This window comes from Gorilla gorilla, chromosome 5 (assembly GCF_029281585.2).
Source record: "Gorilla gorilla gorilla isolate KB3781 chromosome 5, NHGRI_mGorGor1-v2.1_pri, whole genome shotgun sequence".
NCBI lineage: Eukaryota > Metazoa > Chordata > Mammalia > Primates > Hominidae > Gorilla > Gorilla gorilla.
The window spans coordinates 153,617,617-153,635,172 of NC_073229.2; the positions used below are offsets into that span (position 1 = coordinate 153,617,617).

The following is a 17,556-nucleotide window of genomic DNA, read 5'->3' on the forward strand; positions in this document are numbered from 1 at the left end:
ATGACGGAGATGGGAATGTTTTCTTGCTACATTATGACATTTCTCTGATTTGTGGCCAATTACAGAGGTTATAAAATGGCTGTTAATCAGGGAAATGCCATATATTACTACCAGGAACTGCTGAAATAGGCCCTACAGAGCAAAACTCTTGACAGCAGCTATTAAAATAGAGATTTAGTCATTTCTCTCTCTATGGTGCCTGGAGTTAGAAGGAATAAAAATGGTGAGGCCAGTATACCCTCCATATTTCTAACTTGTTGCTTGGTTCAATTCAGTACAGTTCAGTTAGTTCGTGAGCTTCAGTCATGAATGACTTAGTACTGCTCCCTGCCATTTTTATGCTGTCCTTGCCTTGAGGGAATCTGAACTTGCCAGGAGCAATTTGTTTTGCTTTTTAATTTTTGAATATACATCTGTTAAAAGTAAATTTGCCCTTGTGTGAGTTTGAGATTTGAAGCCTGTCTACATTGCACTGATCGAATGTTTGTGGAGATAAAAAGTATTTTGTTGATGGATATGAGGCTTGGTACAAATTGATGACTGAAAGAGTGAAAAGATGAATTAGTACCACCAGGTGAATGAACACTACTTTGCAGATAGACAAGAAATTTTTTTAGGCCGGGCGCAGTGGCTCATGCCCTGTAATTCCAGCATTTTGGGAGGCCGAGGCAGGCAGATTATTTGAGCCCAGGAGTTCAAGAACAGCCTGGGCCACATAGTGAAACCCCGTCTATACAAAAAAAATTAAAAAGAATCAAAACTTAGCTGGGCGTGGTGGTGTGCACCTGTAGTTCCAGCTACTCAGCTACTTGGGAAGCTGAAGTGGGAGAATAACTTGAGCCCAGGAGGCAGAGGTTGCAGTGAGCCAAGATCACTCCATTGCACTCCAGCCTGGGTGACAGAGTGAGAGCCTGTCTCAAATAATAATTAATTAATTAATAATAAAAATTTAAAAGAATTTTTTTCAGTAAAATGCCAACTTCACGTTCTCATGGAATGTGTACAAGGCAAGGAAGAAGTAGACCTTGGTTTATTAAAAGTTTGAGAATATTAAGATTTTAAAATTATACATCTTACCTTATATTGACTAACTTTTCAGTTTTATTTCCTTCTTAATTTATCCCCAATTTTTGTCTTTGCCCAAGATAAATGAAATTATTTAATTACTTAGAAAAATAATAGGTAACATGTTGGCCAGGTGTGGTGGCTCGCACCTGTAATCCTAACACTTTGGGAGGCCGAGGCGGGCAGATCACCTGAGGTAAGGAGTTTGAGACCAGCATGGCCAGCGTGGTGAAACCCTGTCTCTACTAAAAACGCAAAAATTAGCTGGGCATGGTGGTGGGTGCCTGTAATCCCAGCTACTCGGGAGGCTGAGGTAGGAGAATTGCTGGAACCCAGGAGACGGAGGTTACAGTGAGCTGAGATTGTGCCACTGCACTTCAGCCTGGGCAACAGAGTGAGACTCTGTCTAAAAAAAAAAAAAAAAACTAGGTAACATACCTATAAAATAGATAACACAGGAAATAAAAAGACTTATTCCCTGGAGATCTGTGACAGCTCATTTTAAAGGAGGCGGTTTGTCTCATAGCACTGTAGCCTGTGGTATATAATTACAGTTAACCCTTGACCAATGCAGGGGTTGGAGAGCATGGACCCCTGCACAGTTGAAAATCCATGTATAACATTAGACTCTTCATAAACTTCATAACTAAACTTCATAACATAAACTTCATAAACTAAAAAAAGAATCTATTCCCAAGCCCAAATAATGAATCAGTGCATTGCTTGACGTATGGTGCTGTCCCACACAGAGAACAGTATGAAACATTATTCCAATCATTAAGTTTTATCAGACCAGTTGAAGCCTTCCTTCTATACAGTGGTCCTCCAAACACTCAGTCATTCTGTTCAGACAAGTGGGTCTTGAAGATTCTGAGATCATGGATGTAATACACTTGCAAATGCTAACCTGTTGAGATTCTGTGTTATTATTTTATATTTTAAAAATAAGAGAATAAACTGGAATACTGCAGTGCTGCTAAACCAAAGTATGATATAGGAGTGCAATTGTGACTAAGGGATCCTTTTATTATTAAAGATATACTCCTTTTGAATTTGCATATTACCCTTTGCCTGAATCAGCCTTTCCGTAGCAGGCATGCAAAAGACAAGCAAAATCTGCTCTATTGACCACAATTTTAGACTAAAAGGATGAAATTAAGCCTGGGTCCCCTGGCCTACTGTGGTCTGGAGAACAAAGCAGTCTTTTCCAGGTGAAATTGCTGATCCCTCATACAAAGTTTTGATTCCTCCTTTGGAGTGTGAATGGTGGAAATAAAAAAATAAAACCAGGGTGGGCTTCGATTAGAGAAAAAACAATAAGTGGCAAAATAGTGGCAAATATAGAGGGGCAGGTTCTATTGGAAAGATTATCCCTAAGAGCGAGACATAGCTTGTCATATCCAACCCCACCATGTGAGTAGAGGACAAGAAACAAACATTCAGAACACTCCTGTATATCATCTCAGCAAGAGACAAAGGCCTGTGCAATAAAAATGGGGCTTAGAGCTAAAAACTCATCTGGACTTTGTTGTGTGTTCAGAATCAGAGTCTGAGATTCTATGGCGTTTTTTGCAAGTAAGTTAATTTAGACCGGAAATAAACAGAAATGCCTTCAAGAGACTTACAGATAACATAAGGGGATGGTGGGGCCTGTGTTAAACCAAAGAGTATTTGTCTTATTTAAAGGTATTCAAACTCAATTTTCTTGCTGGGCAAAAGAAAACAAGCCTGCAAGCCCACAGTCACCATGTCCTAGAGGAGCCAAATGCGGGTGTTGATGTCTGGTGGTTTTAGTTTTTCATTCCACTGGCTGCAGAGGGGACTCCCTTTTATCCCAATATCCTGAATCTTTGCAGAACCTGCTACCAGACAAGTACACCTTCCCTCCTTTCCTGAAGCTCCTACTATGACCCCCTAGTGGGAGGAAGAGCATATGCAAGCATGGTGCTTATTGCCAACAAGATCTAATTTCTTACTTTCAGATCAGAAGAGGGTTTCTCCATAACCTGACTCCCTGTGAAACAGTCATCTCTGAGGTTCCCATATGTGGTCACTCTAGTATGTATGTCTGTCTGTGCAGAATAAGTAATCAGATATACAGCACATCCCAAACTTGTGACAGCTACTAGGGAAAGGGAAGCACAGGAGTAACAATCATGAAAGAAGGCTAGAAATATAAAGGTTCAAGAAATGATACCGTTCCGAATCATTGTCACCAAATTCAATGATTGCCTGCATAATGCAGAAAATTGGAGGGATTTTTCTAAGAAGTACAAAGATTGGGTGTAGCAACCTTATCAAATCAATTTGCTGGAGACCTAGGAGAGAAATACAGTTGTAGATTTCAACTTCTATTCTTCCTCACTCAGGTGCTCTTCTTTCGTAGCTACCCAGGTCTCAAGATCCTCCTGCACTGGGTATTTAGGTTGACTTAGGGGACAGGGTGTTTAGAAATCTCAAGAAGCCAAAATCTGAACACAGTCACTTATGCCTGTAATCCCAGGTCCTTTCAAAAGTAATCACATTTCCATGCATTTCACCCTTGTGAATGGGGCATTCTTTCAGGGCATTTATTTGTGCCCTATTCATATTAATAAAAAATAAAAATTCCATTTGAGAAACTCAACTGGATGGAATTTGAATAGTCAAATTAAACATTTCCATTAACATTTATAAAAATCATCCCGATATTTAGTTGAAAAGTGAGGAATATATACATAGGTATACATATGCTTAGGAAATATAAAAAGGAAATAAACTTAGGTTCTGGACCAAGTAATTTAAATAAAAAAGGAATAAAGTCATAAATAACATTATTATAATAAAAACTGGTAAAACACACCAGGACAATTTTCAAACCAATGTCAGTGTGTTACCTTTTACTTACTGCCTATGGTAAATCCAGCACTTTCTCATACATCTCCCAGTTTATTTCTCATATCAGTCACATGAAGGAAGATGTTTTCTTTATTTGCCATATGTAAAAAGGGACAGAAATGACATTTGAACCCACATCTTCCAACTCTGTGTCCTGTAATGATTTCATTGTACCAGACTAGATTTCAGAGAAATACTGTGTAGCAGTTTTATTTTGAGATCGTACATAGTTAGTTCTAATATAACTAAGCCCTAATTTATATTTAGCATCATGTCAGAAACATGATAAACAAGAGTAACTGCTCATTATTAATGCAAGTGACTTGCAACTCTGCCCTGCGATTTTTATTCTGGATATATCTATCTTGTGCCATTTCAATGGGCATGTGACAAAGGAAAATTACACTGTCATTGTGTTCCCAGTCGACCCTTGCTACTCTGCTGCTTCCATTCCCTCATTGTGAGTCCTGCTTTTGCCAAACTAATTCTAGCACATTTTTCTTCTACTCTATGAGTAGGAGATGAGAAAGGGAGAGCCAGACTTAAAGACGTATGTGTGTGTAGCCTTTGAGTTTTGGTGGATGTGATCTTTAGAGAGAAAATAGAATGACTAGGCTTCTGTTATTGGGTTTGAGAGCTGAAGGAATAAGGAGAGGGAATCTAGAAAATATAACTATGGATTATAAATTAAATCTTCTTCTTATTCTCCAGAAATCACAAGTAAAAAAATTCAGTTGGATTTTCTTTTAACTATCGATAATTCTATTTCTTCACCCTTGTTACAATTCAAACTGAATCACAAGAGTTCTTTCTTACTTTTAGTTATGGGTACACTATGCCTCCTCTGTCTTTTATTTAAAATCAGCCCAGGAGTGCTTATTTTTCTAGGTTTTCCTCGCTATTATTTTGTAAGTTCCATTTTGAAATCTGCAATTCTTCTCTGAATAGCTTCTACTCATCTAATTCTATCACCAAAGCTACAAAATGTTTAGATGTTTAGATGTAGTTCAAGAAATTCCAGAAACTACTTTAGAAAAAAGTGATCAGCGTAAGAAAGGACAAATTAATAAGGATCAGAGTCAAGCAGCTGAAACATAAGAAAAATCAGAACAGGGTTGGAATATACACATTGTAACTTGCTAGTACAAAAAAAAATGCAGAGAATCAAAATTAGCGCTTTGGAACTTGAGAGGCAGCAGTAAAAATATTCTTCAGGTCAGTCTTCTGAATAATTGGCCCAGTTGTTCAGCCAGCATTTTGCTATCAGAATGCAGAAAGTGGTATAAACCCAGGGATGCCCTTCAAATTAATGATCTTTCTCACCATACATGAATATCTTGCTTGCCAGAACATTTGAATGCTCCATTATTTTAAAAACTAAATCCAATCAAGAAGCTAAGAAATGAAATTTCTACAGTTCCATTTTCTTAAGTGTTGAAGACTTTCAAGCTAATATCAAAAGAGCAGCCCTTTATTCTCAAAGAATTTGTATAGGTATCACAGTCATAATCAGACTGGCTTTATTTCAGAGAGTATGCTTTTGGTAGCCTATCCAAAGATTTTATTTTAGTATAAACAGTAAAAATAACAGAAGTATTATAAGAAAGATGAATTGTGATTGACAGAGGAGAAAATTCAATTACTTGGAAAGTATATTTTGTGGGCTTAGAATTGAAAATAATAATATATTAGTGACTGAACTAGACATATTGATGTTTTAGAGCCGTGCTTTGCTGGAATATTTTATGCTTTGTTTTTCAGTGATGTCAGGTCTTTGGCTTGGAATTTAACAACAGACACTTTAAACAATGTTATGTGCTTATATTAGTATAATCTGTAGTATAATAGAAGTTTAAGGTGTCTGCCTATAAAACTCTTTATATGAAATGGAGTGAATCATTAATTAATATGTCCAGTACTCTTCTTCACATCCAGACACCGATAGTTCAGAATCCTCCATCTATCCAGCTTTCCCTTTGCTATTCTTCACAGATGCAAGCCAACAAAGATGAGGATAGTTCTCCAGCTGCCCGTGGCCTGCACAGCTCCTCTAATGAGCCACATGCACAACCTCTGAGAGGGGTGTGCACACAATCAAATCAAGACTGCTGTAGCTCTATTCTTTGGGGCATATTCTCTCCCACCTGCCTTCTCTGGGTACCAGGAAAGTGATGAAAATCAGTCTTGGTGTTGACAAATAACATGAAGATAGCAAATAACATTCTTCCCCAGTTAGGTGGTTTAAGTTTTTTAAAACATTGAAAAACAGAAATATATGCACACAGAAAGCAATTTAGCCAGCACAACCAGGTATAAAATGAGAAGTTTTAGTACATTGTCCCTCACGGCACTATTAACTGCCTCATTCATTCCCAGTTTCTACTCACTATTAATTACTGTAAAGGTTTTTGGCATGTTCTTCTCTACCCAGCTCCCACCAGCCCCTACCATGCCAAATGCTTGTATATGTGTCAGCATATATATGGTGCGTCTTGCTTATTTTCATGGAAAGGTCTTAAGGTTTATTTCACATCCACATACGCTCATCTACTTCTTTTTATGGATTGCACCTGTACCATTGTATGAACATGCTGTGTGGATATAAACAGTACTTTAATCTTATTAGGGTATTTTTATTCCCCCCTCCTTTTTTTTATTACAAATGAAGAGCTAATGAGTATCCCCAAAGATAAATCTTTTACAGGTATATTGAAGGGTAAGTTTCTATCAGTAGAATTGCCAAACTAAATACATGTCTATTTAAAATTCTAATAAACTTATTAACTTGCTCTTCAAACAGTGGAATCAATCTGCACTTCCACTAGCACTCTTGTGAACACTTGGCATTATCATACATTTAATTTTCCCCAATCTCAAAAATAAGAAATGACATCTTACTGTTGCTTAGTTTTACAGTTCTTTATGATAATCTTGAGTGCTTTTTAAGAATTTCATAAATGATTATGTATGTTTATTTTATTGTGAACTACGTATTCTTATATTTTCCTCATTATCCTTAAAAATATGGAACACTTTGCATATTTGCCTGCCAGTTTTGCACATAGACAATGCTATTCCACTCTGAATAATTACAACTTGGTTATATATGTTGCTTAGGTGAGGCTTCTCTGATTTCTGTAACTGTGACCAATTTCTTTAAGACAACAAAGGAGAAAATGAGAGGAAGACAAAGGAAAGGAGGAGGACAGGAAGAAAAGGTTGAGGGTGATGGTGGGAGGAGCATTACAACCCAAAATGCTCTACTAATCCCTAGTTTTGACTATCAATCCCTGGTAGAATGCAGTAGGTAGCATTGTTTATGGAATGGGACTATGTGGATTTGAATACCACCACTGCCATTTATTAACCATGCAAGCTTAGGAAATTTACTCAACTTCTCTAAGTCTTAATTTCCTCATTTGTAAATTGGAGATAGTAGTAGTATATACATCATCATATACATCATACATCAATGTTATTGTAAGGATTAAGTAAAACAACCCACTGAAACTGAAGAACACTAAATGCGTGTAACACACATTCAATGCTTGTCAGGCATTACTCTTACTAAATACTTGTCCATCCTATCCAGGAGGGACTAGAACACCTTCTCTTTCTTGATCCTTTCTCAGTGGTCCTCCTTACTTGGGGACTCTGTCTTGTATTTACATGTTGCATTTCTGTGGAGCTAATTTAAACAATTAGTACGCATGTCCCAAAACAATTTTTATGGCATAAGAAACTATTAAAAATTTACCTAAAAAATGAGCTGTTGTATCCAGTGAAGAGAGGTAAATAATATTGTGGGAAGTATAGGATTTTTCATATTTTGTCTTTTCAATTTGAATTTTCACTAATAAATGATGTAAGAAAAAGAAGACAGATGAACTCCATTTCAGTCTTAAGATATATTTGCAGTTTAATGCATACCTGAGTAAGATTTCTAAACTTATTTCAACAGATTGGATCTTTATTTTCTTTCCCCTTAATGATTTCAAATTTTACTCTTTATATTGTTGTACTCGAATTTAAACTGCTTAGTTACTATTACAATATAAATTAATCTAAAGTTTAGAGAATATGAAAAACTAGTGGAAAGCAGCTAGAAAACTTATATATGTAATATTAAATTATCTCTAGCAAATGGCATTTTTGAATATTAAAGATAACATTGCTAAAGTATCAAGAGAAAAAAGTCTATATAAAGTTTATTGGACCCAATTTGTAAAAATATTGTTTTCTTTATGAGAAAAATGACTATTATCAGATATGTGCTAAATGTTGTTTTTCCATTTCTTTAATGTGTATTTTTGTCCAAATAAATATTAACAAATATTATTATACTGAAGTTGGAGGATTCTGCAAAACAATCATATCTGAGATTTTGAAAATCTAATCCAGTGATTCATTTTGGTAATAAAAGTTTTTAAATAAGTGGAATCAATGGGAGTGATAACAAGAGGGCATAATTACAAATGGAATAAAAGACTAATTCTTTGGAGGTTTCTTCTCTATAGGAAGATATCAAATTAAGTCAGATAAAGATCAGATACCAAGAAGAAAATGTCATTGTTCAACATGTAGAAGCATCCAATAATTCAATGATAATAAAAACACATATTTTTAAAATATGATTGCAAATATATTTATGTATAGATGCCAATAAATTAAATACATTTTCTTGCTTTTAATTAATTTTATATTAAAATAACCTGAAATTGCACATCCAAGTATAAGCTCAGGGATGATAAAACTTATTTAATCCTTTTTTTTTGTTTTTTTATTCGCAGAAAATGAAGACCATCTAAATGGCTTAAAAACCAGGATAGAAAATGCTGATGCTAGAAATGGGGATCTCTTGAGAACTTTGAATGACACTTTGGGAAAGTTATCAGCTATTCCAAATGGTAAGCACTCAGGACACTACCAACTGTGTCAGTTGACCTGAAGTTTTGCAGACTGTTGTTAACTTTTACCATTTTTTTCTAAGATTATTCTGGTACTATTATCTGGAAATTAGATACTGTTTTTCTTACTCATGAATTCTTCTTTGTGAGAATGAGAAACTAAACCATACTTTGTATTATGGTATTTTTTATCTTTTATTGCCTTTAGCCAGTATCCTTAGGAATGTGTTACAGAAAGGAAGATAATAGACATCTTATTATTATAAAACTCATCCTTCAGTATTGGCAGGGGATTGGTTCCAGGACCCCCCCCCCCCCACCCCCCACAGATATCAAAATTCTTGAATACTCAAGTCCCTTTTATAAAATGGCATAGTATTTGCATATAACCTATGCATAGCCTCCCATATACTTTAATCCCTAGATTATTTATAATACCTAATATAATGTAAATGCTATGTAAATTCTTACAGTGTATTGTTTATGAAATAATGACAAGAAAAAAGTTTGTCCATGTTCAGTACAGACACAACCATTTTTTCCCCTAAATATCCAAATATCCAACTCTCCAAGGTTGGTTGAATTTACAGATACAGAGCCCACTGACACAGAGGGACAACTGTATTGTCTTCTGTGTTTCAGCCCAAGAAATCGTGTATTAGTGAAATAGAATAAATCACATAGACACTAATCTCTAAAATACTGATGTACCACCACAAAGGCACAGTTTATTAAAGTACCTGCAGTAATAGGTGATAGCCCACTGCATTCTCTCTTGATAAAATTCAATTTCTTTAACTATTCCAACTTTCAAAAACATTAGTGGTCAAACCATGTCTGTAATATCTTTCTGCCTATTAGAACTGCTGGAAATTTTTGCATGGTATTAGTTCCTGAAAGCACACGTTATTTTAAAGATACTACTTTTACTATTTTTATATTGTTAAAGCATGATGTAATAACAACAAAGATTATAAACACTTATTGAGTACTTAATATACTTATGTTAAGTGTATGTAATCCTCATACCAATTGGAGCAAAAACATTTGCTTCATTTGCTCGCATCAATTGGTTATATATATATATATATATATATCTCTCAATTGGTTATATAGATAACATAAGTATAGATAACATAGGTAACATTCAGAATAGTCACTTCACTACTTTAAGAGCTAATTAGGTATTCATACAGATACAGAACCTACTGACACAGAAGGACAACTTGTCTTCTGTGTATAACATAAGTTAGCACTAACACTTAACATCAGTTAAGATACTGTTATTATCCCCACTTTACAGGTGAGAAACAGACACAGGATACTGAAGGCCATTGTTAAAAGTGGCACAGAGGAAACTTAAACCCCACAGTTTGATTTCAGAGCCTATGATCTTAACCACTAACCTATACACACTAGTAGTCATCTATAGGTACAGTATACAAATTAGGATCAGGAGACAAATGCACATATTTATACAACACAGTTAATGTTAAAATCTCGGTGGTTTTTACTTTTTTAACGTTTAAAAACCTGAGTAACTTTTCAGATTTTCATGTCACTTTTTCAGTAGTAAGTATGTAGAAAATTTCCAATGCTGAAAACAAGTATAAATACACAAATGCATGGCCTAACATACCTGAAAATGTTTCTCTATCCTAAAATGAAAATACATTAATTTCCCTCCAACCCCCACCCCAACCCCTGCCCTGCTTTGGAAATGCAGATTAAATCTTAAGCCTCGTTTTCATGAAGCTCATGTGGATAAATTTATCTCGTGAATAAGTTCAGCAGCAAATCACAATATGACCTTATACAATGAACATTTAGAATAGTCACGTCACTACTTTAAGAGCTAATCAGGTATTCATAGCAAAAGTCCCTGAGAAAATTTAATTTACCTAAAAAAATTTGCTTCATTTGCTACACCTGAATGAGACAAAGTTCAGCCTTTTCCCTTTGTAAATGTGTCCGAGGTCAGCCAGCCGCAGCCTCGCTTTGTCAAGCATGGATTAAGCCACTAACTCCAGACCCTTTGTTTTGTTTTTCATACCCTCATCTGCTGACAGATACAGCTGCTAAACTGCAGGCTGTTAAGGTAAAAGCCAGACAAGCCAACGACACAGCTAAAGATGTACTGGCACAGATTAAAGAGCTCCACCAGAACCTCGATGGCCTGAAGAAGAATTACAATAAACTAGCAGACAGCGTCGCCAAAACGAATGCTGTGGTTAAAGATCCTTCCAAGAACAGTAAGATCTCCTTTTTCATTGTGATGATGTCATTTATTTCCTCTCACTGTAAAAGTATCCCAGACTCGTAAATGCTCGAGTTGGAAAGACCCTCACGGTGGTGTAGTCTGCCTTCCTTGTTTCATAGATTGGCCTCAGAAATCGAGTGTCATGCAGTTCCAAAGCTAGAATCCAAGTCTTCTAGCTCTGCCCCAGTGCTTTTTTCCTCTGAAATGTTTCCAGTTGAGAAGAGATTAGGAATTCTCAAGGTGTGCCTAACATTCAGCAGAGAGATGCCAAACACTTTTTAATCCATGTGTGTAATTAAAAATACAGTTGTACTTGGGTAATTATATCCTCAGAATTGGCGAAGTGTCATGGAACATAGAGGTTAAGGGGCACATTCATTAATAGACTTGTTAGAACTGGATATGAAAATGATATCAACGTGAAATGCATTAAAATTTGAAAATCTTGATATTTTATTATTTAGATTCCAGTTACATCACATTTCTGGGAAATAAAAATAAATAGTTTCTAAAGACTATTCACATCTCTTATATATTGTATCAAATTATATTGACTTAAGGATTTACTGAGAAAACCTGAGAGAAAATATCATAATTTATATTATTAGTTAAATATAGTCAAAATATTAAGATTTTAAAATGCATTTTTCCTTTTCTGTCAAATGATACAAGGCTATATTGGGCCAGGCACAGTGGTTAACACCTGTAATCTTTGCACTTTAGGAGCCTGAGGCAAGAGGATCACTTGAGCCTAGGAATTCGAGACCAGCCTGGGCACCATAGCAAGACCCCATCTTTACAAAAAATTTTAAAAATAGCCAGGCATGGTAGTGACATTGCACCTGTATTCCCAGCCACTTGGGAGTCTGAGGCTGGAGGATCCCTTGAACCCAGAAGGGTGAGGCTGCAGTGAGCTGTGATCACGCCACTGCACTCCAGCCTGGGTGGCAGATTGAGATGCTGTCTCAAAAAAAAAAAAAAGGGGTTATCTTGGTACCCTTGTTACAAGGTTTCACCAAAGGAGATGCTTGGGTAATTTGTGCTTTTCACTTTCAAGAGACTAGCCCTCTTTATATGCCAACATTTTTGGGGGGGTATCAAAATATTTGGAGTATAAAAACAAAAGCACTGTAATTGGTATTATATGCCATATAATTCAAATGCTGTTTGAGTGGGGAATGGAGCCTGATTTCAGCATCCTAGCCTCAAATCAAATCCTATGGATGCTATGATATAATAGACATTATTAATATGACTCCTTCATGAGCAAGGAAGAGTACAAACACATATAACATAAACTTCAGAGCCAGGGAGAAAAAGGGGAGATAAAAACATTTTAAAAATTTTTTTAATGTAAGCCCAGAAATGGCTTCTCTTGTAGCTCAAAGTTTACATAATAACTTCTTATGATTTATGCCAAATCACAATATTCCCACTAAAAATGAATGAAAACAAAATTTTAATCAAATATTACTATCTCTGCTGCTTACTTCATAATTTAAGATATATTTTTAACTTTTATTTTAAGTTCAGGCCTATAAGTGCAGGTTTGTTACATAGGTAAATCTGTGTCATGGGGGTTTGTTTTATGAATTATTTATTTCATCACGCATGTATTAAGCCTAGTACCCATTAGTTATTTTTCCTGACCCTCTGCCTCCTCCTGCTCTCCACCCTCCAAAAGAATTCCATTCTATTTTAGATTGATTCTCAACTGGTAGTGGCCTTTTATCATATCTCTGTTTTAATCCTATCCTCTATTATGAGAAATAGTTAATTATCTATAAATATTAATTAAATTGGGTCTGTTTTCTATCTTACTAAAACATAGAAATAATTTTTAAAATACAAATAGTGGCCACTAAATTATATATTTTGTGTACTTTTATTTGGTAACAATTGCTTGAATTAAAATGGGGTGCATTTATAATTAGTACCTATTATGAAAAATACCATTTTTTAGTCACTACTTTATAATATTTATAGAAAATACTTCCTCATGAATTTCTAATTTTTTTTTGTTTTGCTTCCATGTGAAATTGCCTGCAGAAATCAGTATGTATATGTTTACTTATATACCTTTTAGTAACGCTCATGCTTCATTGCCTGTTGCAAAAAGTTTCAGCTTTGCATGTACTATATTTTGGTTTTGCTTTAAACATTGCGTAGCTATTCTTTCCACTGTTACAGTATTAATGGTAGATACGTAAAAGGAATCTTCCTTTATAAAAAGGTCATATGTGGATAAAGGTGATATAAAATGTTTTTAATAGTGTTATAAAAAGTTTGGTCAGGCGAAGTGGCTCATACTCTAACCCCAGAAATTTGGGAGGTCAAGGTGGGAGGATCACTTGAGGCCAGAAGTTTGAGATCAGCCTGGGAAACATAGCAAGACTCTATCTCTACAAAAAGGAAAAATGAGTGAAATATCTGTATGATAGCCACATAAAAGTGGAAAACTGAATTTCTCTATAGAATTAACTAGATTATGCTGTTTCTGATAACACAAATTCACCCCGACACACGAATGACTTAATTGCAAGAGGATTAAAATAGATTAGGTCTACATTGTTGTTGTTTTTACCCCCTGAAGCTCACTTTTTCCTCTCCTTGTAATTATTCTCAACTTCTGTAGAATTATATTTGGAGAAACACATAATAAAACTAGGTCTTAACAAATGAGCAACTACTGGGATATCAAAATGTTCTCTCTTAAACATCCCACAGTTTAAATTGAAAGTCAAGATAAAACTGAAAAAATAGCTACAAAAAAATAATAACAATAATAACAAAATTTAATATATCACTACTTGAAAAATATGACCAAGAGTGTCCTCAGTGGAAAATGAGAGCAACTACATTACTAAACCATCATTGAAATAACAATTCTAAACAATCAACTTTGCTGACTTTAGAAAAAGCAGAGTTAACTTAAAGAATGAAAAAGATGGAAAAATTAATGAATTTGAAGACAGAAAATAATAGACCTGATAAATCAAAAAGGTGACTCCTTAGGAATATAGATTAAAAATTAAGTGATTGTCAAGTTTCATCAAGAAAAATAAAGGATAAATAGGCAAAGCTCTAAAAGAGGTATCACTAGACAAGGGAGGAAATTTAACACATAAGAGATTACTTGGAAAAACTTCAACTGCTCCAGAGAATAGAGGAAAAAGAAGGGAGAAGAGGAACTTCCAAGTTCCATTTTGAAACATTTGGCAAAAACTTCTGAGAACTTGTGAATAAAAGGGTCTGTAATTTGCCTAAGTCTAAGTAGTCTTTAACTTCTTTTGCTCTTTCTCATTAATCTAAATCTAAATCATTTTGCCTCAGTTTTAGAATAATTTGTAGAATGTCAGAATAACAGTGGAGAATTAAAGGAAGGGAAAAATGAACAAACGGTTTATTAGAAGTATACAAAATAAAGGGATCACTGTGTTTATGCTATCTGTATGATGATATAACAAACGTTTCTATCCAGATAACATGCATTTCAGGAAGAAAATACTGCACTCAGTTCTTGATATAGCAAATCTATTAGTTAAATTTAATAATAGACCTATGTTCTTTTTAAATGCCACTAACAGCATAAGTCATACTTATGAGTATGAGTTCAAAATACCTACTTTAAAACCTAATTTTAAAAAAATGATAATTTACTTCCCTTTGAGCACATGTGATTCGTTCCTGAGGGTTAGTTCTCAGTGGTTGTATGTCAGCTGCAAAGCAGATCATTCAGAGTCTAACACGGCATGTAGCCTTGAACCTTAAGCAGTTTAACTTTTTCATCAGAGTTACCATGACAGAAAGTTGAACAATACACACTTAATCAGATAATAAATGACATAGTGTGGATGAGACTGCCAGCATCCCAGCAATAGAATAAGTGGTTTACCACGTGGCATAGGCCCTCCCTTGAAAAGCACATACTGAAAGTCTATGGATCAGTGATGACCTTCAACTATTTTAGGGTTGAGACTTTGAAATTGCCAATATGTAACACTTTATTTTTTTTAACCTACAAAAACAGCTGTTTAATATAGGTCAACCTAATACATAACACAGGGTAATCAACTGTTCTTCAAAATGAAATTGAACTGCACCATGAAAGATTTAATTAAATATAGGCCTTTAGTCTAAGGGTTTTTCAACATCAAAATGTTCTTCAAAAGACATTTTGATAGCTTCTCTCTTTAAGATGTGCAAAAAAAGACGGTGAGAAAAAGAAAGAAAACCAATTTTGTGTAAAAACACTGATTTAAATACAGTTCTGGCTTGGACAGACTAGGTGACATTTTAAAGATGCTTTCATTTCCTTGCTTCTGTGACTAAAGTTCTATTCTGTAAAGGTTAACTTTTTGGCTGAAGTTAGAAATTAAGCATTGAATTAAGTTCTTCATATTCTCTACCTTCAATGCTAATTTTTACCTTAATCAAAAAGAAAAAGTGGTGGCCCTCTGTCCTAGCATCTACTCCCCTGGCCTGCTTGAGTCTCAACTAAAATATCGACATTTGCCATCACACATTTTGCTTTAGCTGTTATGGCCATGCTTTGTCACGTTAATAAGATGAAATTGTTTGGTTAAGCATACTGCTATTCTAATTCTGTGTGTGCATGCATATACGTGCACACTAATTTTGTTCTATGCAGTTGCCGATGCAGATGCCACTGTCAAAAATTTAGAACAGGAAGCTGACCGGCTAATAGATAAACTCAAACCCATCAAGGAACTTGAGGATAACCTAAAGAAAAACATCTCTGAGATAAAGGAATTGATAAACCAAGCTCGGAAACAAGCCAATTCTGTAAGTTCTTTTTATCGTCAGTATCAGTAACTGATTGTAATTGTTGGATTATTCATAGAGGGAATGTCTTTCCCCAGGATTCCCCGTTGAATGATCTTGGGTCCTTTTCCTTTAACTTGAAGCGATTTGGGGTAGGAGGGGTTGGAGTGGGGGAGAGGTTAGTTTTGTTTTGTTTGTAAATTTCAAAAGACATTTCATGAGAATGATAAGCACCACTTATTGTTTTAAAACTGGGAATTCTGGTATATTCTATTACTATTTGCATAGAATAATACAAATAGCAAGAAAGAAAACCTTATTATTGTATACTAAAAAGCCATGGATGAGAGTACCTTCCTCTTCCTAAAAACAAACCAAAAAGAAGGCCAACTAATGGGGTTATGGCAGGAATGAAGGAACAATATACAGAATAAGAGCAAAGAGAAACAAACATTTTACATATGTATTCTTTTGTCTGGTATAAACAACAATAAAAATGGCTTTGGTTATACTTTTTACATTTATTTTTTGTTTTGGAGTAGATAGGAAATAGCTGATTTGTCTCAAAATTTTGCTCTTTACTTACCCAATTAGAAGTTTACTAGGATAGAGACAGCTTTCTAGAAGGTAGCATGCTAATGAGCCAGGGCAGAGTTGCTAAGTGCCAACGTGAAACTTTAGTCAAAGGAAGGAAGTAAGGGAAGGGGAGGAGAGGGGAGGGGAAGGGAGGGGAGGCGAGGGGAGGGGTGGTAGAAAGAAAGAAAGGGCAGTTTTCTTGTTTTCAGGCTTGAACTCAAACCTTTTTAGATACCTCAGTTTTCCATGTCAAAAATTCTGTTTTTTGAACAACTTTGGAACTAGGATGATCAGAAAAGCCCTTTCTTAGTCCATCAATTTATATTTTTAGTAGTATTTAAGAATACGATGCTCCAGTAACAGTATATTCTTTTTCCTCCTTATTCACATCTAACACTTCTAAACAACTCCAAGACAGTAAGTTCAAGTTGAACATTGAAAAGGAATTCACGACTGACTGAAAAAAAACCTAGAAAACAACAAAAAGATTAGTGAAGATGATGTTACATAAGATCAGAGTAGTAAATCAGTGAAAAGATCTGAGAAAACATATATTCAGCTAGAATATGAAAGCCAGGCAGTATCGTTGACATGTGATCATTATGTATGTAAAGCACAAGATTAAAAGAAACCAGATGTTACTTCAGGGTTTGAAGTTTTATGTAAGATTTAGCCAACATGGAAAAAGCCTCTACTATGTTCAGTGTTACTTTCTGTAAGGTACACAAAGATGAATAAAGGAGTTCTTTCACTCACAAAGTTTATAAAATAGTAGGGAAAATAAAATATGTACACGTACCTTGTCACACAATGCAGAATGTTATGCCACATTATAGAAGCCGTGAGAAGTGACACAAAAGTTCTAGAAAGAACAGTCACCTCTAGTAGGGCCTGAAGATTTCCTGAAGGGAAGGATTTGAGCCAGGCTTTGAGGTGGGATAGTGCTGGGGAGTTGGGGGTGGAGTCAGGTAACAGGGAGAGTATTCTGAGAAGAGGGAATGACTTAAACCAAGGCAGTGGGAGAAGGAAGTTTTAGGGTCCATTTAGGAAAAAGAAGTCCAGTTTGCCCAGAATAATTGATAAAGG

At 35.2% G+C, this 17,556-nt stretch overlaps 1 protein-coding gene across 6 annotated transcripts in view; it reads left to right on the forward strand.

The window, feature by feature from the left end:
- LAMA2 (laminin subunit alpha 2) overlaps window positions 1-17,556 on the forward strand; it is a 631,365-nt gene that overhangs the window by 544,819 nt on the left and 68,990 nt on the right. For all 6 annotated transcript variants that reach the window (XM_055391635.2, XM_055391626.2, XM_055391631.2 and 3 more), the window contains 3 exons: window positions 8,733-8,849; window positions 10,919-11,101; window positions 15,761-15,915. In XM_055391635.2, coding sequence (XP_055247610.1) covers window positions 8,733-8,849; window positions 10,919-11,101; window positions 15,761-15,915 — 455 coding nt within the window. The remainder of the gene's footprint in view (window positions 1-8,732; window positions 8,850-10,918; window positions 11,102-15,760; window positions 15,916-17,556) is intronic.